The sequence below is a fragment of the Mustelus asterias genome, chromosome 10 (genome assembly GCF_964213995.1).
Source record: "Mustelus asterias chromosome 10, sMusAst1.hap1.1, whole genome shotgun sequence".
Taxonomy (NCBI): domain Eukaryota; kingdom Metazoa; phylum Chordata; class Chondrichthyes; order Carcharhiniformes; family Triakidae; genus Mustelus; species Mustelus asterias.
The window spans coordinates 120271927-120293555 of NC_135810.1; the positions used below are offsets into that span (position 1 = coordinate 120271927).

General features: G+C 46.9%; 1 protein-coding gene across 1 annotated transcript in view; it reads left to right on the plus strand.

The window, feature by feature from the left end:
- The window catches only part of gucy2f (guanylate cyclase 2F, retinal), a 131353-nt gene that overhangs the window by 57777 nt on the left and 51947 nt on the right, over positions 1-21629 (plus strand). Inside the window, exons 9-14 of the mRNA XM_078221470.1 lie at positions 817-973; positions 2280-2429; positions 5685-5833; positions 8425-8588; positions 11900-12092; positions 20918-21092. Coding sequence (XP_078077596.1) covers positions 817-973; positions 2280-2429; positions 5685-5833; positions 8425-8588; positions 11900-12092; positions 20918-21092 — 988 coding nt within the window. The remainder of the gene's footprint in view (positions 1-816; positions 974-2279; positions 2430-5684; positions 5834-8424; positions 8589-11899; positions 12093-20917; positions 21093-21629) is intronic.

The following is a 21629-nucleotide window of genomic DNA, read 5'->3' on the forward strand; positions in this document are numbered from 1 at the left end:
TGGTGGTGGTGGTGTATCACTGTTCAGTCAGTAAGTCCGAGTTGCTAGGGCAACATGTCTCTTACATGTTGTCATCTGGAGCCATGGATGGTGATGGTAGAGGCTCCAACATTCTTTCCATCATACGGCTGACCAGGAATCTCTCCCGCTCTTAGTCCCTGCCATTGGCGTGACAGAAGGATTTGCAGGTTGATCATAGAATGTTACAGTGCAGAAGTAGGCCATTCAGCACCGACCATAATACAATCAGGCTCTATCCCCCTAACCCACATATTTACCCCGCTAATCTTCCTGAACTAAGGGGCAATTGAGCATGGCCAATCAACCTAACCTGCACATCTTTGGAGTGTGGGCGGAAACTGGAGCACCTGGAGGAAACCCACGCAGACACAGGGAGAACGTGCAGACTCCACACAGAGAGTCACCCGAGGCCGGAATCGAACCTGAGTCCCTGGTGCTGTGAGGCAGCAGTGCGAACCGCTGTGCCACCGTGCCACCGTGCCACCCCCTTTGGCCACATTACAAATGTATTTCCTTGCCCATAAAGTCCTAGGGTGGGGTTCGAGCATCTTAGGCAGGGAATGAACCACTATACTTCCCAATTTTTAGGACAGGTGCTTGAAAGCTTGGTCAAAGTGGTAAGTTTTAAGGTATTTTTAAAGGTGGAGAGGGCTAGGGATGAAATTCCAGAGGTGATTCCAGAGGCAGCTGAAGGCCTGGCCACCAATGATGAGGCAATGAAAATGGGGAATACATGAAGCAGATTATTATTGTTTAGCTGTCTGATCTCACAATCCTGGGATTTTTAACTGACAGGGAATGAAGTATCTTCACCACCGAGACTTTGCCCATGGGCGCCTGAAGTCCCGAAATTGCCTGGTGGACGGTCGGTTCGTGCTGAAGATCACTGACTACGGATACCTGGAGTTGTTGGAGACGCAGAAATCTCCACGGGAGAAACCACAACCAGAAGGTACGCAAGGGAGCGAGTGGGGCTCTTTTAATTTTGGGTGTTCATAGAGAAGGCTGGAGGTGACACAGTGGTTAGCGCTGCTGCCTCACAGCGCCAGGAACCCGGGTTCAATTCCGGCCTCGGGTCACTGCCTGTGTGGAGTCTGCACATTCTCCCCATGTCTGCGTGGGTTTCCTCCCGGTGCTCCGGTTTCCTCCCACACTCCAAAGTTAGGCTGATTGGCCACGCTAAATTAACCATAATGTCAGGGGATTAGCAGGGTAAATATGTGGAGTTGTGGGAATAGGGCCTGGGTGGGATTGTGGCTGGTGTGTACTCCACGGGCCGAATGGTCTCCTTCTGCACTGTAGGGATTCTATGATCACGGTGAATGGCAGAGTGGGCTCGAAGTGCTGAATGCCAACTCCTGCCCCATTTCTTCAATTCTTATGTATTCTAACTTGCTCCAAGTCCCATTCATCCATCATTCCTGTGTGTACCGCAATTTTAAAATTCTCTTCCTTCTGTTTTCAAATCCCTCCATGGCCTCACTCCTCCCTATCGCTGTAACCTCCTCCAGTCCTAGAACCCTCTGGGATCTCTGCACTCCTCTAATTCTGGCCTTTTGAGCATCCTTGGTTATCATCACTCCACCAGTGGCGGCCATGCCATCAGTTGTCAAAGCCATAAGCTTTGGAATTCCTTCCCTAAACCTCTCCAGATCTCTACCTCACTCTCCTCCTTTAAGACGTGCCTTCACATCTTGGGATGTGAGCATCCTTTGTTGTCCATCCCTAATTACCTTTGAATTGAGTGTCTTTCTCAGCCATTTCAGAGGGCAGTTAAGAGTCAACCATATTGCTGTGGCTCTGGAGTCACATGTAGGCCAGACCAGATAAGGACAGCAGATTTCCTTCCCTGAAGGGCATTAGTGAACCAGGTGGGTTTTTACAACTAATGATAGTTTCACGAGACATGAGGCTAGCTTTCAATTCCAGATTTTATTAATTGAATTTAAATTCACAATTTGCCCCCAGAGCATTAGCCCGGGCCTCTGGATTACTAGTCCAGTGACATCGCCATTATGCTACCATCTCCTCCTCACCTGTTGAAGTTATTATGTCACTTGTCCTAATATTCCAGATGTGTCAAATGTGTTCGACAACACTGCTGTGAAATATGTTGGGCCATTTTCACCACATTAAAGGTGCTTTATAAATGCAATTGTTGTTATTACTGAACAACACTGAATGTCTGCCTTAGTTTGCAGTTGGACAGAGCTACTGAAATATATATTAAAAAATCTGTCCTCTTTTCCTATTCTCAGAGTTATTTTGGACAGCTCCTGAGTTCCTGAGAGATTCCGAGTTGTCCAGGAAGGCGTCAATGAAAGGAGACAGTTATAGTTTCGCCATCATTTTGCAGGAAGTGGTGGTCCGAGGGGCTCCTTACTGCATGTTAGGGCTCAGCCCTGGAGGTGGGTTCCATGATATAATCTTGCATTCCTTCACAGTGTTGGTTTAACTGTCTGAACATTGATGGAATTATCCATCTTCCTGAATTAGAACAAAGAGCAAAGAACAAAGAAAAATACAGCACAGGAACAGGCCTTTCGGCCCTTCAAGCCTGTGCTGATCCTGCTATCCTAACTAAACTAACAAAAAAACCTTCTACCCTTACTCGGTCCGTACTCCCCTACTCCCTTCCTATTCATGTACCCATCCAGATGCCTCTTAAATGTTGCTAATGTGCCTGCTTCCACCACCTCCGCTGGCAGTGCATTCCAGGCACTCACCACTCTCTGCGTGAAAAACTTCCCCCGCACATCTCCCTTAAACTTTCCCCCCCTCACCTTGAACCTGTGCCCCCCTTGTAATTGACACTTTCACCCTTGGAAAAAGCCTCTGACTATCCACCCTGTCAATGCCTCTCATCATTCTGTAGACCAGGTCTCCCCTCAGCCTCCGTCTTTCCAGTGAAAACAATCCTAGTTTATTCAACCTCTCCTCACAGCCAACACCCTCGAGACCAGGCAAAATCCTGGTGAACCTTATTTGCATTCTCTCCAAAGCTTCCATATCCTTCTGGTAGTGTGGTGACCAGAACTGTGCGTGATACCCCATACGCAGCCTAACCAAGGTTTTACATCGTTGCAACATGATTTCCCAACTCTTGTACTCAATGCCTTGGCTGATGAAGGCAAGCATATCTTAATCACCTTGGCCACCTGTGTTGCCACTTTTAGGGAAATGTGGACCTGCACGCCCAGATCCCAGGTCATTATGCTGAAATAAGCACTAATATTACGGCATTAAAGTTGGTTTAAAACATCTTAACCGCTTTATTACTGCAGATCACTGAAGTTTAGAATATTTTATATTGAAGGTCACTTAGAGCTCAATTGCTGCAAATTAGGAAATCTTGTCGATTGACAGGCGCTTATAAATTACCTGCTGCAGGTTGGGAAAAAGCTGGAAAAAGTGACTGTCTTTTTCTTTCGTAATTTTGATGCTTAGAGACGTAAGAGGTACAAGTTAAATGTAGATTTCTAGGGAATTTTAATGCCAAGACTTGAACTGGTCATTTAGGAAGTTGTGTGTCTCAAAATTATAAAGAGAGGGTGACAAACTCAGGTTGTTTTCTCTGGAGCAATAGAGGCTGAGGGGAGACCTGATAGAAGAAAACAAAATTATTACAGGCCTATTACAGTCGGAATCTTTTTCCCAGAATACTAGGGGGGACACATTTGAGGTGAGAGGAGGAAAGTTCAAAGAAGACGTGAGGGGCAAGTTTTTTATACAGGGAGTGGTAGGTGTCTAGAACGTGCTGCCAGGGATGGTGGTGCAGGCAGATACGATTGGGGGTTTAAGGGGCTTTTAGATAACATGAATATGCAAGGAATAAAGGGATATGGACCAAGGGCAGACAGAAGGGATTAGTTAAATTTGGTGTCATGTTCAGCACAACATCATGGGCCGAAGGGCCTGTTCCTGTGCTGCACTGTTCTACGTTCTAATTTATATCCAATTAAAATTTCACTCAGGTTTCCTGAGCCCTGGGAAACCCAGCAGTTAAAGGGATGCATTACTTGCTAGATGTAGCGAGTGAGTGCTTTTTCATTCAGGATCCAGCTCATCAATTCCCTCGCTAACAATCAAACACTCCCTTTAGCCTTGTGCTCGTAATGACCCCAGTGACCTCACTCCCCATCAACTCCTTCAATACTCACTCTGGTCCTTCGGACTGACAATGCCCCAACACTTCAGATCTCTCTCTCTCTCTCTCGCCAACAGACATGGTGGCATAGCGGCAATGTAATGCAACTAGTAGTCCAGAGGCTCAGGTTCTCTGAAAACACGGGTTCAAATCCCTCTACTAAATTCAGTAATTAAAACCTGCTAACCTCAGTAATTGTTGACCATGAAACTATCATCGATTATTGCAAAAACCCATCTGCTTCACTAATGCCCTTTCGGGAAGGAGATCTGCTGTCCGTTTTGTCTACATGTGACTCCAGACCCACAGCAAGTGGTTGACTCTCAACTGCCCTCTGACTCACCTGATGAAGGAGCAGTGCTCCGAAAGCTCGTGAATCCAAGTAAATCTATTGGACTTTAACCTGGTGCCCTGAGACTTCTTACTGTGCCCACCCCAGTCCAACGCCAACATCTCCACATCATGCCCTCTGCAATGGCAGAGGAAGGGAATCAGTTCAAGGGCAATTAGGGATAGACAATAAATGGTGCCTTTGTTGACAACGCTCACATCCCATCCCATGGGTGGCACGGTTGCACAGTGGTTAGCACTGCTGCCTCACAGTGCCAGGGACCTGGGTTTGATTCCCAGCTTGGGTCACTGTCTGTGCAGTGTCTGCACCTTCTCCCCGTGTCTGCGTGGCTTCCTCTCGGTGCTCCGGTTTTCTCCCACAGTCCGAAAGGCGTGCCAGTCAGGTGCATTGGCCGTGCTAAATTGTCTCTCAGTGTACCCGAACAGGCGCCGGAATGTGGCGACTAGGGGATTTTCACAGTAACTTCATTGCAGTGTTAATGTTAGCCTACTTACGACTATTAAATAAATAAATAGATAATGAAAGAATGGACAATAAATGGTGACTTTGTTGGCATTACTCACATCCCACCAAAGAATAGATTTAAAAAAGACACCTCACCACTCTGGATGTCTCTGATCTCCCTCCATCCTTCTCTCTTCCTCAGATATGTTTAACGTCCATCCACGGTAGCACGGTAGCACAGTGGTCAGCACTGCTGCTTCACAGCTCCAGGGACCTGGGTTCGATTCCCGGCTCGGGTCACTGTCTGTGTGGAGTTTGCACATTCTCCTCGTGTCTGTGTGGGTTTCCTCCGGGTGCTCCGGTTTCCTCCCACAGTCCAAAGATGTGTGGGTTCGGTTGATTGGCCATGCTAAAATAATTGCCCTTAGTGTCCCGAGATGTGTGGATTAGTGGGTAAATATGTAGGGATATGGGGGTAGGGCCTGGGTGGGATTGTGATCGGTGCAGACTCGATGGGCCGAATGGCCTCTTTCTGTACTGTAGGGTTTCTATGGTTTCTATGGTATTGCCTCCACCCTTGATGTCTCTGGCCCTCCTCTGATGACTCTTCTATGCAATACAATTCTCAGTGTCCCTTTCGTTAACTTTTATGTTCTCAGTGAAAGTTGAGTCACTTCTCCCTTTCCACAAATTAATTTCTAATTGTTTGTTTATATTTAGAGATCATTAGGAAGGTGAAGAAGCCACCCCCGATGTGTCGACCCACAGTCGCTCCTGACCAAGCCCCACTGGAGTGTATTCAACTGATGAAGCAGTGCTGGAGTGAACTTCCTGAGAGGAGGCCGAGCTTTAGCGAGATCTTTGACCGAGTGAGTAGACTGAACAGGCCTCCTGAAGGGCCAAGAGTGAGGCGTTTTCATATCCCTTAAAGCACTTTAAGATAGTTGAGACATGGGACTTGGTCCATGGATTAATTCCTGGGATGAGATCGACGTTCTATGATGAGAGGCTAAACAAAGTGGGCCCAAACTCTCTGCAATTCAGAAAGAGGTGATCCCATGGAAATGGACAAGATTCTGAGGGAGTTTGACAAGATAGATGCTCTGAGGCTGTTTCCCCCAGTTTAGAGTCCAGAATTAACATAGGAACATAGAAACTAGAAGCTGAAGTAGGCCATTTGGCCTATTTAACATTTAAATTAAGGCTTAATTTAACATTTTTCTTGACTTAAGTTGACTTCTCCCTCTGGAAACGTACCTCCACTGCCCAATGTTTTGATCATTGGCTTGCGAAGAAATAATGGTTCTTATTTAAAACTACTACATCATGATTCTCTTAATATCACTGAGGAAGCATTTGCATTCACCCCTCCTTGACCTTTGCCTTTCTGCGCACCATGTGCCCTCTGACTCTCCATTCACATCCTGTCTGACTGGAATACTGACCACATTTGGATTTGGTGCAATTACACAGGGATAGAGGTAGGCCATTCAGCCCCTCGATCCTGTTCTGTCATTCAATTAGATCATGGTTCTGAACTCCTTGGCTCCACATCCTTTAATCACCTTGCCCAGCGAAGACCTCAGTTTGGCATTTTCCATTGGGCCCTGGCCTCAGCTGGTTTTTGGAGCAGAGAGTTCCAGATTTCCATTTCCTTTTGTGTGAGCAAGCACTTCCTGAACTCAACAGTCAATTTGCAGGTTGCCTGCCCTTGTTCTGTAGCCCTCTTTAAAATTCTGAAATCATCTTCAATACCTCATGCTAGGGAATACAAAGCGTAGTTTATGTAAACTGTCCTCATAGTGTAATGACTTCAATCAGGCCATTGAGGTTGGCCTATTGGAATATGAACTCCCTGATTAAGGAGTCAATTGATGGACAAATCAGGGTGTCTTTTCCCTGTATTTAACCGGGTGTGCCAGTTCCTCTGGCACTCCTGAAGGTATACTGCTGACTGATCGCACTCTGCGTACTGCTGTTGGAATTGTAAATAAAGGGATTTTGATGAAGGGACTTCTGTCTCCGAAGATTTTAGCCTCAGTGTCATTCTAGTGAATCTATACTTCCTTGGGGTTTGGCTCCCAGAATTGAACACAAAACTACGGAGGAGAATTTCAATTTGTATTCCAGAGATACGAGTTCAAGATCCACCATGTTCATTGCAGTTGACTCGGAGAATGTATGTTGCTGTGGTAACATGTATTTTTACACGTATGTTGTATCTGAAGCTATGGATAGTGATGGTAGCGGGGGAAATATTGGTGTAGTGGTAATGTCACTGGACTAGTAATCCAGAGCCCCAGGCTAATGCTTTAGAGACATGGATTCAAATCCCATTATGGGAATTTAAATCGAAAGTTAGTTTGGGTAATGATGTTTTTTGTTTATTCATTCGTGGGACATGGGTGTCGTTGGCTGGCCAGCATTTATTGCCCCTTCCTAGTTGCCCCTTGAACTGAGTGTCTCGCTCAACCATTTCAGAGGTCACTTGAGAGGCAACCACATTGCTGTGGCTCTGGAGTCACATGTAGGCCAGACCAGGTAAGGACGGCAGATTTCCTTCCCCAAAGGACATTAGTGAACCAGATGGGTTTTTCCAACAATGGTTTTATGGTCATCAATAGATTCTTAATTCCAGATATTTTTTATTGAATTCAAATTCCACCATCAGGCATGGTGGGATTCGAACCCGTGGCCTCAGACATTGGCTGAGTTTCTGGATTAATAGTCTAGCGATAATACCACTAGGCCATTGCCTCCCATGTCATGGAACTATTATCAATTATTGTAAATCCCATCCGGGGTCCGTTAGTGAAGGAAATCTGCCATCCTTACTCGGTCTGGCCTACATGTGATTCCAGAGCCACAGCAATGTGGTTGACTCTTTAATGCCCTCTGAATTAGAACAAAGAACAAAGGACAAAGAATAAAGAAAATTACAGCACAGGAACAGGCCCTACAGCTCCCCAAGCCTGCACCGACCATGCTGCCCGACTTAACTAAAACCCCCAACCCTTCCGGGGACCATATCCCTCTATTCCCATTCTATTCATGTGTTTGTCAAGATGCCCCTTAAAAGTCACCAAGCAATTGGCCAAGCAAGCCTCTCAGTTCAAGGGCAGTTAAAGAAAGGCAATAAATGCTAGCCCAGCCAGCAGAACCCACATCCCATGAATGACTAAAATGTATGAAAGTGGAACCATCTGATTGAACCATTGGTATCCAGTTGTCATTGCCAGTTGATCCTGTCACTATCTCAGTGCTGTCTGTGGGAGCTTGCTGTGCACAAATCGACAACTGCATTTCCCACATGACAACAGTGACTACACTTTAAAATGTATCCCATTGGGTGTTTCTGGATGTCTTGAGGCATCGAAAGGTGCTCTATAAATGCACGTCCTATCTTTCAAATGCTCTTATTGAGGGGGTATCTGGTGGATTCATTGCTGTCTCTTTGCAGTTCAAAACCATAAACAAGGGAAAGAAGACAAACATCATTGACTCGATGCTGAGAATGCTTGAACAGTACTCCAGCAACCTGGAGGACTTGATCCGTGAGCGTACCGAAGAACTAGAAGTGGAGAAACAGAAAACCGAGAAGCTGCTGTCACAGATGTTGCCTCCGTGAGTAAATACATTGACCTGAAGATCAGCCTAAGGGTTCTGATTGACATTCCCAGTGGCGGCTGCGATGCAGGGGGTGGGATCACCGTGTACACCGTTAGTACCAATTTTTCTATAAATGTTCACAGACTCACTGTCATAGAGTCGTCGAGCGGGATTTTAAGGCCTCGCTCGAGCGAGACCGGAAAATCCCACCTGGGGTCAACGGACATTTCCATTGTCAGCCCCTTGCCCGCTCTGATTCCATGGTGAGCGAGGTGGTAGAATTCCGGCAACAGAATCATACAGCACAGAAAAGGCCCTTTAGCCCATCGACTCTGCACTGAAAATAATTACCACTAAAGTCGTGCTAATCTCATTTTCCAGAACATGTTCCATATACATGAATGTTTATGTTATTTCAAGTTCTCATGGTGGCACTGCTGTCTCACAGCACCAGGGACCTGTGTTCGATTCTGTCTGTGCAGAGTCTGCACTTTCTCCTTGTGTCTGTGTGGGTTTCCTCCAGTTTCCTCCCACAGACCGAAAGGTGCGAGGGTTAGGTGGATTGGCCGTGCTAAATTCTCCCTCAGTGTATCCGAGCAGGTGCCGGACTGTGGCGACTAGGGGATTTACACAGTCACTTAATTGCAGTGTTAATGTAAGCCGACTTGTGACTAATAAATAAACTTTAAATATTTTTTAAAGGTTGTAAGGTTTTCGGCCTCCACTACCTTCCCAGACATTCCATTCCAGATTCCCACCACCCTCTGATGAAAAAATGTTTTCTCAAATCCGCTCTGAATCTCCTGCCCCTTACCCTTGTGCAGGGGAATACTTGAAGCCATTTCATTGTCAATCCTTCTCCTGCTCCCCCCACCACTCCATCCTGCCAAACAGTCCCTTAATTCACTGGTCTCAGCAACATTGTTCTGTTGCAAGCCAGTGGTTGCCGAGTGATAGTCCTCTTCTTTTGTCATCTGCTGAGTATTCTTCATTCAACATCTTTAGGTTATCCAGTGTAACTGCTGATGTCTCAGTGCCGACACTAACACTGAGTTAGCCAGAGTAAGGGGGGGGCTGGGATAATTGGTCAGGTGACTCCCCCAGCTCCCCTGTTATACTCCTAACTCGAAGGTTGGGTCTGAACCCGTCCAGGTGAGAAACATGGTCAAGACTCACAACTCTTCTTTCTAATACAAAAACAGTTGGAAAATCTCAGTCTCAGGTCTGCCAGTGGAGAGAGAACAGAGGCAACGTTTTGAGTCTGGGTGACACTCCATCGGAGCTGTGCTTGTTTCTGAGCATTGTGCACCCAATCACAGACGTTATCCTGAAATTGGTTTTTGGGCCTAAGTCACAGCAAAGGATTCTCTTTGGGAAAGCTCCAAAAACCTCTGGCACGGGTCATTCAGCCCATTCTGGTGTTTATGAGCCTCCTCTCACTCTGGAATCATAGAAGAACCACAGAATCCCTACCGTGCAGAAGAGGCCATTTAGCCCATCAAGCCTGCACTGACTCTGACAGAGTACCTTACCCAGGCTCTATCACGTGGCCTATCCCTGCAAACCCCACACATTTACCATGACAAATCCAGCTAACCTATGTTATGGTTCAGGTTAGAAACTCCAAAGTGTTTTATGAAGCCTGCCTAAATCATAAGTTTTGCATTTTGAATTTGGCTAGGATAAGCATGAGATGTTCCACTTCAGACCCACTCAGGAACTTGTATTAAACAAAGTTTATTTAAGAATATAGTTAACATGTATGGAAAGAAAATTTTAAAAAGCTTTTATTAATTACAAACAAAAACAGCCACTATGATGTATAACCCTTAGTGAATATCTCTAATATGTTCCAATTAAAACCAAAACCCATCGATAACAAAAACCCTTTTCACAGGTTTAACTCAGCTTAGACTAATGGCCACGTGATACTGGGATCAAGGCCGTTAGTTGAATTCTGCAGTCCAATGCTCCTGAGACCAACCACCAGCCCCCCAACCACCCCACCACCACCACCACCAACCCCCCCTCCACCACCACCACCCCCCCACCACCACTACCCCCACCACCATCCCCCACCCTAACCACCGCCTCCCCCCACCACCACCACCCTCCCCCACCACCACCACCATCACCCCATCCCCACCCCTCTACCACCACCACTCCGCCCCCCCCCCCCCCCCCCCCCCGCCCCCCCAACAACCTGACCGGCGCACAATTTTTTTTCTCCTACGGTTATTTCTTTAAAAAATCTCTTAAAGGGACACTAACACCGCACCTACACATCTTGGGACATTAATTTATTACGGCCAATCCACCAACCTGCACATCTTTGTACTGTGGGCGGAAACCGGAGCACCCGAGGAAACCCACGCAGACACGGGGAGAATGTGCAGACTCCACACAGACAGTGACCCAAGGCTGGAATCGAACCCAGGTCCATGGTGCTGTGAGGCAGCAGCGCTAATCACTGTGCCACCGTGCCGCCCCAACTTCCGCCCACCCCATCTGCATTTCCACTGTCTTCTTTTCCTTTGTGCATTTTTACACCAAACTCCCCCTTCAATGTGTCTACATTTGGGTTCACCAGGTTCAGTTCAGAGTAAGACGTACGGGTGAGTTTATGATTCTAATGGTTTCAGCAATTGAGTGAAATCGCCGCAAAATTGCGAGACAGTGACACAGTGGAATTTTCACTGGACCAGTAATGCAGAGCGTAAAGGGCAAAGCTCTGGGGACGCAGGTTTGAATCCCACCACAGCAGATGGTGAAATTTGAATTAAGAAAAAAGAATAAATTTGTTTTTATTCATTTGTGGGATACGGGCATCGTTGGCTAGGCCAGCAGGTATTGCCCATTCCTAGTTGCCCTTGTTCAGAGGGCAGTGAGAGTCAACCACATTGCTGTGGCTCTTGAGTCACATGTAGGCCAAACCAGGTAAGGACAGCAGATTTCCTTTCCTAAAGGAGAATCTAGAATTAAAAGTCTAATGATGACCAGGAAACCATTGTCGATTGTTGTAGAAATCCACCTTGTTCACCAATATCCTTTAGGGAAGAAAATCTGCCGTCCTTACCCGGTCTGGCCTACATGTGATTCAGAGCCACAGCAATGTGGTTGACTTTTAAATGCCCTCTGAAATGGCCACTCAGTTCAAGGGTAATCAGGGATGGGCAATAAACACAGGTCCATCCAGTGATGCCCACATCCCATGAATGAATAAAACCAGTGCTAAACGTGCGATGGGTTTGTCTGGGAATGTGTAAAGGTAAAAATTGTCTACTGCGATGTTATTTTCACTTCCCCCCACTTGCTTTTCCCTCTAGATCTGTTGCTGAAGCGTTGAAAATTGGTGGGAATGTGGAACCTGAATACTTTGACCAGGTGACGATCTACTTTAGTGACATTGTTGGCTTCACAACCATTTCAGCGTTGAGTGAACCGATTGAGGTCATTGACCTCTTGAATGACCTCTACACTTTGTTTGATGCTGTTTTAGGCAATCATGATGTTTACAAGGTAAGGATTCATTTCGCCGCGGTTACAAATGTGGTAACGGTTAGAAGATTAGAGTAGCTATGTCAGTCCGTTCTCCTACAGGGATTAAGCGGTGGCTCCGATGACCACTGTTGGTGCACTCACTCTTGCTTCCGATTCGGAATGTTCATGGGCCGGGATTTTCCACAGTGTGTTTTCATGCAATCCCTACAATGTAGAAGGAGGCCATTCAGCCCATCGAGTCTGCAATCCCACCCACACCCTATTCCCGTAACCCCACATATTTACCCTGCTAAACCCCCTAACACTGAGGGGCAATTTAGCATGGCCAGTCAACCTAACCCGCACATCTTTGGTCTGTGGGGGGATACCGGAGCATCCGGAGGAAACCCACGCAGACACGGGGGAACATGCAAATTCCACACAGACAGTGACCTGAGGCCGGAATTGAACCCGAGTCCCTGGTGCTGTGAGGCAGCAGTGCTAACCACTGTGCCACCGTGCTGCCTGGCAGGTGCAGGAGGTGATCTGCCATTGGCCGATGGTGGGATCTCCTAGTCCCACCGCTGTTTCCTGTTGTTTGCATCTTCTGCTGCTGGGGAACCAGTGGTGGGGGTGGGGGGGTCGCCATTGACAAAGTCTGCAGATCCCGCTGGCGCAAATGGCTGGAAAATCCCACCCAGGGTGTTTGGTGTCCACTTTACCACCATTAGCACAGATACTCCCAGTGCAGTACTGAAGTAGTGTAGCACTGTCAGAGGTGCCATCTATTGGATGAGACATTAAGCCAAGGCCCATCCACCCTCTCAGATGGATGTAAAAGCTCTCTTTTTGGATGAGCAGGGATGTTCTCTCCAGTATCCTAGCTGATTTTCTTGGGGATTTTCACAGTAACTTCATTGCAGTGTTAACGTAAGCCTAATTGTGACACTAATAAATAAACTTAAACTTGATAGTTATTCCTTGACAAACATCACCAAAGTCAAACGATCTGGTCAATTGACACTTTGCACCTTGTTGTGCACAGAATGCCTCATACATTACATCACTGGCTACACTTACAAAATACTTTTGATTTGATTTATTATTGTCACAGTGAAAAGTATTGTTTCTTGCGCGCGAAACAGAAAAAGGATACCGTTCATAGAGAAAGAAATGAGAGAGTGCAGGATGTAGTGTTACAGTCATAGTTAGGGTGCAGAGAAAGATCAACTTAATGCAGCGTAGGCCCATTCAAAAGTCTGATGGCAGCAGGGAAGAAACTGTTGTTGAGTTGGTTGGTATGTGACCTCAGACTTTTGTATCTTTTTCCCAGCAGAAGAAGGTGGAAGAGAGAATGTCTGGGGTGCGAGGGGTCCTTAATTATACTGGCTGCTTTTCCGAGGCAGCGGGAAGTGTAGACTGAGTCAATGGATGGGAGGCTGCTTTGAGTGATGGACTGGGCTTCATTCACGACCCTTTGTAGTTTCGTTCGGTCTTGGACAGAGCAGGAGCCATACCAAGCTGTGATACAACCTGAAAGAATGCTTTCTATGGTGCATCTGTAAAAGTTGGTGAGAGTCGTAGTGGACTTGCCAAATTTCCTTCATCTTCTGAGAAAGTAGAGGCGTTGGTGGGCTTTCTTAACTATAGTGTTGGCATGGGGGGACCAGGACAGGTTGTTGATGATCTGAATACCTAAATCCTTGAAGCTCTCGACCATTTCTACTTCGTCCCCATTGATATAGAAAAGGGCATGTTCTCCAATATGCTTCCTGAAGTCGATGACTATCGATGACTTTATTGGATGTAATGTGCTTTGGGATATTCTGAAAGATTGCTATAAGAACATCAGTTTTCTTTCATTAAGCTGTTTACGGAATTGATCCATTTTCTCCCCCAAACCCCTTCAGCCCACAAACCTTGGACACGGTGGGCGGGATTTTATGGCTTCGCTCGGGTGAGACCGGAAATTCCCGCCTGAGGTCAAAGGAGATTTCTGTTGTCGGACCCTCGCCCGTGCCAATTCCATGGTGGGCGAGGTGGCGGAGTTCCGGCCAGTTTCTAAAGTTAAATGTATTTCTGCAGTGATTCTCTTGCCCATTTTGTACTTTTGGTGGAACAGCTGTTAAATCTGCTGCAAAGTGGTGCTTAATGCTGACTGGACATGTGAGAGGTTCTGTGCTTGTCCCGGGGAAATTTACCTCCACAGACCTCCTGCCGCTCAAACAGTCTGCTCAATATTTCTTTCTATTTCTGAGCCCTGTTGCTCTAACCTCACTGTCTTGCTCAACTACCCATTCTCTTTAATCTTCATATTTTACAGCCAATATTTATAATATTTTAATCACCCTGTAAAGATTGTACTTCCTATAATTCGTCTGAACGATGATCTTAAATTCTGTCCTCACCTGAACATTTCACAAATTGACGGGGATAGTTTATCAATCTGCTTGAAGGTCACTACCTCACCTTGACTGACGAAAGCAAATCCCAAAGTGCTTAAGTCTCTGTTGATAATTCCAACACGCTGATCCTCGCCAATGTCTGAGCAAACACATACTGCAACTTCTCTATTGCTTTCATATCCTCCCTGAAGTTACTGCCTCCTTGCTGGATATTGTTCCAGGGATGTGTTGATCCCTCGCTCATTATTCATGTCTGATCCTTGATACTGAGCGTTAGAACAAAGAACAAAGAACAATACAGCACAGGAACAGGCCCTTCGGCCCTCCAAGCCTGCGCCACTCATGTGCCCAACCAGACCATTCGTTTGTATCCCTCTATTCCCAGTCTGTTCATGTGGCTATCTAGATAAGTCTTAAACGATCCCAGCGTGTCTGCCTCAATCACCTTGCTTGGGAGTGCATTCCAGGCCCCCACCACCCTCTGTGTGAAATACGTCCCCCTGACATCTGTGTTGAACCTTGCCCCCCTCACCTTGAACACAAGGCCTGTGTCCCCTTGTGTTCGTCACCTCCGACCTGGGAAAAAGCTTCCCACTGTTCACCCTATCTATGCCCTTCATAATTTTATACATCTCTATTAGGTCGCCCCTCATCCTCCGTCTTTCCAGGGAGAACAACCCCAGTTTACCCAATCTCTCCTCATAGCTAAGACCCTCCATACCAGGCAACATCCTGGTAAACCTCCTCTGCACTCTCTCTAAAGCCTCCACGTCCTCTGTCTCGCCTAAAACTCTCCGTCACTACAACCACATCCAAGTTCCGCGCAAGCATTAAGGCTCTAAGCTCGTCTGTCTTGCCCGTGACACTCCTTGCATTGAAGCAGATGCACTCCAGACCTCCAGGCCCACTGAGGTCATCCTCCCCCAGAATGCTCTTCCTCTTAGATAGCCTTGTCTTGGCCCCAACCTCGTCCCCAGCCTCGATGCTTATTGACCTATTGTTCTGATCCCCATCCCCTGCCACATTAGTTTAAACCCACCCGTACCGCACTAGCAAAACTCCCAGCTAGGATATTCGTGCCCCTCCAGTTTAGGTGCAACCCGTCCTTCTTGTACAGGTGCCATCCTCTCTTGAAGACTTCCCAGTGATCCACGAATTTGAAACCCTCCCTCCTGCACCAGTCCTTTAGCCACGCGTTCAGCTGTACAATCTCCCTGTTCCTAGCCTCATTATCTTGTGGCACTGGGAGTAGTCCAGAGATCGCTACCCCCGAGGTCCTGCTTTTCAGCCTACTACCCAACTCCCTGAATTGCTCTCTCAGGACCTCCCTGCTCTTTCTGCCTATGTCATTGTATTGCTCAGTTAGTATTGATCAGTCACGGTAAGTGTTAAAAAGAACAAAGAACAAAGAACAGTACAGCACAGGAACAGGCCCTTCGGCCCTCCAAGCCTGCACCGATCATGTTCTCCTATCTAGACCAGCCGCCGATATCCCTCTATTCCCCGCTTGTTCATGTGGCTATCCAGATAAGTCTTAAATGTCACTAACGTGTCTGCCTCAACCACCTCACTTGGCAGCGCATTCCAGGCCCCCACCCACCCTCTGTGTAAAAGAACTTGCCCCGCACATCTCTACTGAACCTTTCCCTCCTTACCTTGAAGTTGTGCCCCCTTGTAATTGTCCTTTCTGCCCTCATAGAATCATAGAAACCCTACAGTACAGAAAGAGGCCATTCGGCCCATCGAGTCTGCACCGACAACAATCCCACCCAGGCCTTATCCCCTTATCTCCACACATTTACCCCACCAATCCCTCTAACCTACACATCCCAGGATACTAAGGGGAAATTTTATATGGCCAATCAACCTAACCCGCACATCTTTGGACTGTGGGAGGAAATCAGAGCACCCGGAGGAAACCCACACAGACACGGGGAGAATGTACGAACTCAACGCAGACAGTGGCCTGAGCCAGGAATCGAACCCAGGTCCTTGGAGCTGTGAGGCAGCAGTGCTAACCACTGTGCCACTGTATTGCCCTGGGAAAAAGCTTCCAACAGTTCACCCTATCTATGCCCCTCATAACTTTATAAACTTCTATCAGGTCACCCCTCAGCCTCCGTTTTTCCAGGGAGAACAATCCCAGTTTATTCAATCTCTCCTCATAGCTAATACCCTCCATACCAGGCAACATCCTGGTAAATCTTTTCTGTACTCTCTCCAAAATTGAGTCTGAAGCTGCCCTTAGCTGAAGCCAAAGAAGGTTGGTGGATAATGGTCAGGAATGGGAAGCTTTTCCCCATATTTCACTCTCTAGACTAATTAAGGGCACCAAAGTCAATTGCAGAGATCAGATAACTCAGCAAAGTGTTGAGAGTGTGATGCGCGATATAACACACGAGAGGCGTGATGTACTCGGGAAATAAAGGCTTTTATTGACAACAATAACAGAGCTACCATATACAGTACACGATCCCAGACTAAAGGGTCACCAGGCAGAGCAGTGACCTTTATACCTCTCCCAGGAGGCGGAGCCGACTGGGGTGTACCATAACAACTATATTAACAGGTAGAACAGCCCAACCCTAACCCCAACAGTAACATATATACAGACTCATAGTACTGGCCAGACCATGGCTCAGCACTACCTAGTGGGAACCAACAATGGTTCACCACAGAGTGAACCTTAGTTCTCAAAACATACTGGGAGGGATTTTCCGGCTGTGCTTGCCACGAAACTGGAAAATCCAGCCCGAGGTCAACGGACTTTTCCATGGTCCGCCCCTCACCTGCTACGTTTTCCATGGTGGGCGGAACGGGAAAATTTGCCCCACAAACTTAGAAACATTCACAGCACAGAAGGAAGTCATTTGCCTCATCAACGTATGTACATAGGACTTGCAAGGAGAAGAAGGCCAAATGGCCCTTGGAACCTACTCCATCATTTGATAAATTCAAGGCTGATCCAGGCCCACCCATCTTCAGCTGCTTCATCAATGACCTTCCTTCCATCATAAGGTCAGAAATGGGGATGTTCGCTGATGATTGCACAATGTTCAGCACCATTCGCGACTCCTCAGGTACTGAAGCAGCCCATGTCCAAATGCAGCAAGACCTGGACAATGTCCAGCTTTGGGCTGACAAGTGGCAAGTAACATACAGTGCACTCATCAGAATGATTGGAAATGTAATAAATTTGCATGCAGCACAGTGGCACAGTGGCACTGCTGCCTCACAGTGCCAAGGACCCGGGTTCGATTCCTGGCTTGGGTCACAGTCTGTGCGGAGTTTGCACATTCTCCTCGTGTCTGCATGAGTTTCCTTTGGGTGCTCCGATTTCCTCCCACGGTCCAAAGATGTGCAAGTTAGGTGGATTGGCCATGCTAAATTGCCCTTTAGTGTCAGGGGGACTATCTAGGATAAATGCTTGGTGTAATGGAGATAGGGTCTGGATGGGATTGTGGTTGGTGCAGACTCAATGGGCTGAATGGCCTCCTTCTGCACTGTAGGATTCTATGATTTTAAGTTAAATATCGTAAGTAGGCGACATGGTGGCACAGTGGTTGGCACTGCTGCCTCACAGCGCCAGGGTCCCGGTTCAAATCCATCCTCGGGTCACTCTTTGTGTGGAGTTTGCACATTCTCCCCGTGTCTGCGTGGGTTTCCTCCGGGTGCTCCGGTTTCCTCCCACAGTCCAAAGATGTGCGGCTTTGATTGATTGGCCATGGTAAATGTCCGTTTGCGTCAGGGAGATTAGCAGTGTAAAATGTGTGGGGCTGCAGGAATAGGGCCTGGCTGGGATTGTGGTTGGTACAGACTCGATGGGCCAAATGGCCTCCTTCTGCACTGTAGGATTCTATGATTTTAAATTAAATATCATAAGTAAATTATTAATTCATTTCAAAAACCAAGGTGTAGGAAATTTCACATTCTAAACAGTATGCTACGAGAGCACGTGTTTATTTAAACATATAAGCATGGGAACAAGGAGCTGCAATAGGCCATTCAGCCCCTCGTGCCTGCTCCACTATTTAAATAGATCATGGCTGATCTGATGGTAACCTCAAATCTGCATCCCGCCTTCCCCTGATAACCTATTACCCCTTTACTTACCATTCTAAGCAATGTAATGTATCACAAAATCATCACAATAATCTTCTTCTGAGAAACTAATACTTATCTTACATCGAGAGTAACCAAACAAGCTGAATGGTAATATAAATCTTGCCTATAAAACTACATTGTTGTTGGTTGTGTTTATGACTATTTGTACCATGGAGCCAGTCTTGTTGACTGACGTCAGTCTAGTGGTGAGGATGAGGATCTCTGGCCACCATCCTCTGGGTGAACCTTTCTACCAATTCCTTTAAATTTATGCCCCTTGGTCATTGACCTCTCTGAGAGGTGGAAGAGGTTCTTCCTATCCCCTCTGTCTAGGCTCCTCACACTTTTCTATCCCTCAATTAGTTGTTAGTCCCAGCCTCGATCAAACCAAGGTTTGAGCTGTGCTGTCTCTCTGTACTGGCAGATTGCTACACCATTGGAGGTAAAGTTTTCTGGAGTCAAGTGTTGAACTGAGGTTCTGATTCCCTTGCCTGGCACTTCAGTCCGGTGTCTTGTCCAATAATCTTCCCTCAACAAATGAAAAAAATGTTAATTCATCTAATTGTTGTTTGTGAAGTAAAATGGCCACCATGGTTGTCAACATAACATGAGTCAGCTGCAGACCTGACTGTTCCAATGCTCTCCTCCATCACTTCCCACCTTGCCATCTCCCTAAACATGAGTTCATCCAAAGCTCTGATTCTTAACTTGACATACACTCTCCCACCTTCTTCTGTTGGGAAAAAGATTTGATTTGATTTGATTAATTATTGTCACATGTATTAACATACAGTGAAAAGTATTGTTTCTTGCACGCTATACAGACAAAGCATACCATTCATAGAGAAGGAAAGGACAGAGTGCAGAATGTAATGTTACAGTCATAGCTAGGGTGGAGAGAAAGATTAACTTAACGTGAGGTAGGTCCATTCAAAAGTCTGATGGCAGCAGGGAAGCAGCTGTTCTTGAGTCGGTTGGTATGTCACCTCAGACTTTTGTATCCTTTTCCCGATGGAAGAAGGTGGAAGAGAGAATGTCTGGGGTGTGTGGGGTCCTTAATTATGCTGGCTGCTTTGCTGGGGCAACAGGAAGTATAGACAGAGTCAATGGATGGGAGGCTGGCTTGCGTGATGGACTGGGCTACATTCATGAGCTTTTGTAGTTTCTTGCAGTCTTGGGCAGAGCAGGTGCCATACCAAGCTGTGATACAACCAGAACGAATGCTTTCTATGGTGCATCTGTAAAATTGTCGTAGCTGACAAGCCAAATTCCCTTAGTCTTCTGAGATACAAAAGTCTGAGGTCACGTACCAACCGACTCAAGAACAGCTTCTTCCCTGCTGCTGTCAGGCTTTTGAATGGACTTACCTCGCATTGAGTTGATTTTTCTCTACACCCTCACTACGACTGTAACACTACACTCTCCTTTCCTTCTCTATGAACGGTATGCTTTGTCTGTATTGCAAGCAAGAAATAACACTTTTCACTCTACACCAATACATGTGACAATAATAAATCAAATCAAATCCCATTCATTCATCACCCTAGGAAGGCAGCGTGTCACAAGGATGGATGTGTTGGTCGAGGAATGGGTGGAGCATGGGGGCAAGTCATGTGATGAACCTTCCAGGAATACACTTAATCGCAGCTGGCAACACTAGCTTAGGGCCTTAGCAGCTGAAGGCATAACAGCCGATGATGGTGAGGCAGTGGCATAGTGGAATTGTTACTGGACTGGTAATCCAGAGACTCAGGGTAATGCTCTGGGACTCGGGTTCGAATCCCACCAAGTCGGATGGTGAAATTTTGTTGAAAGATGGTTTCCTCCGAGTGCTCCGGTTTCCTCTCACACTCCAAAAGATGTGCTGGTTAGGTGCATTGGCCGTGCTAAATTCTCCCTCAGCGTACCTGAACAGACGCTGGAATGAGGCAACTAGGGGAATGTAACAGTAACTTCATTGCAGTGTTAATGTAAGCCTACTTGTGACTAATAAATAAACTTTAAAATTTGATTCCAATATAATCTGGAATTGAAATCATTGTCGATTGTCGGAAAAACCCACCTGGTTCACTAATGCCCTTTAGGGAAGGAAATCTGCCGTCCTTACCCGGTCTGGCCTACATGTGACTCCAGACCCACGACAATGTGGTTGACTCTCAACTGCCCTCTGAAATGGCCGAACAAGGCACTCAGTTCGAGGGCAATTAGGGATGGGCAACAAATGCTGGCCCAGCCAATGACACCCACATCCCATGGAAGAATAAAAAAAGGATTCATAGCTTTAAAAGGCCTTTGTGTCATTGGTGGTCTGATAGGTTGTTGCATTAATGGTGGCATTTCCTTTGATTGCTTCAGGTTGAAACCATTGGCGATGCCTACATGGTGGCATCAGGGCTTCCGAAGAGGAATGGCAATAAGCATGCTGCTGAGATCGCCAACATGTCCCTGGATATTCTCAGCTCAGTGGGCACCTTCAAAATGAGACACATGCCTGATGTCCCCATCAAGATAAGGATAGGGATGCATTCAGGTGAGAGCCTTGGGACAGAGGTGTTAACACATGTTGAGTGATCTCTTTGTAAAATGAATGGGTTCCTGGGAGACATTTTGTCACAATTGAATTTAGGGATTCCAGCAGAGGGGAATGGAACGCTCTTCATCATGAATGTTGAGTTGAGTTCCCTCTCCCCACTCCAATTTCTGCCTCGGTTTCCGCCGGGGGTGGGAGGGGGAAGGGGGGGACGGACGGGCGGGGGCGAGGATGGATGGACGGGGGGGGCGCAGGGGGGGGGGACTGTGGGGGGGGGGGGGAACGGGGAGTCAAAGCAAAGCCGGATAGTGTCACCCATTCCTTTCCCACCCTGTTCTGACTGACTGGCTACAAGCAATAAGGACATGCACTCCTCAGCCTGTGAGGTCCACCTCTATATATTTAATTGAGTTCCTATCTTCCATTTTACCAATCACAGGAATATTAAAGAAAGAGCAGAAGTCAACCAGTCAGCCCTCTGTGTCTCTCCACTGAATCATCAAGATCAGGCTGGGCAGTGGGCAGTACGGTGGCACA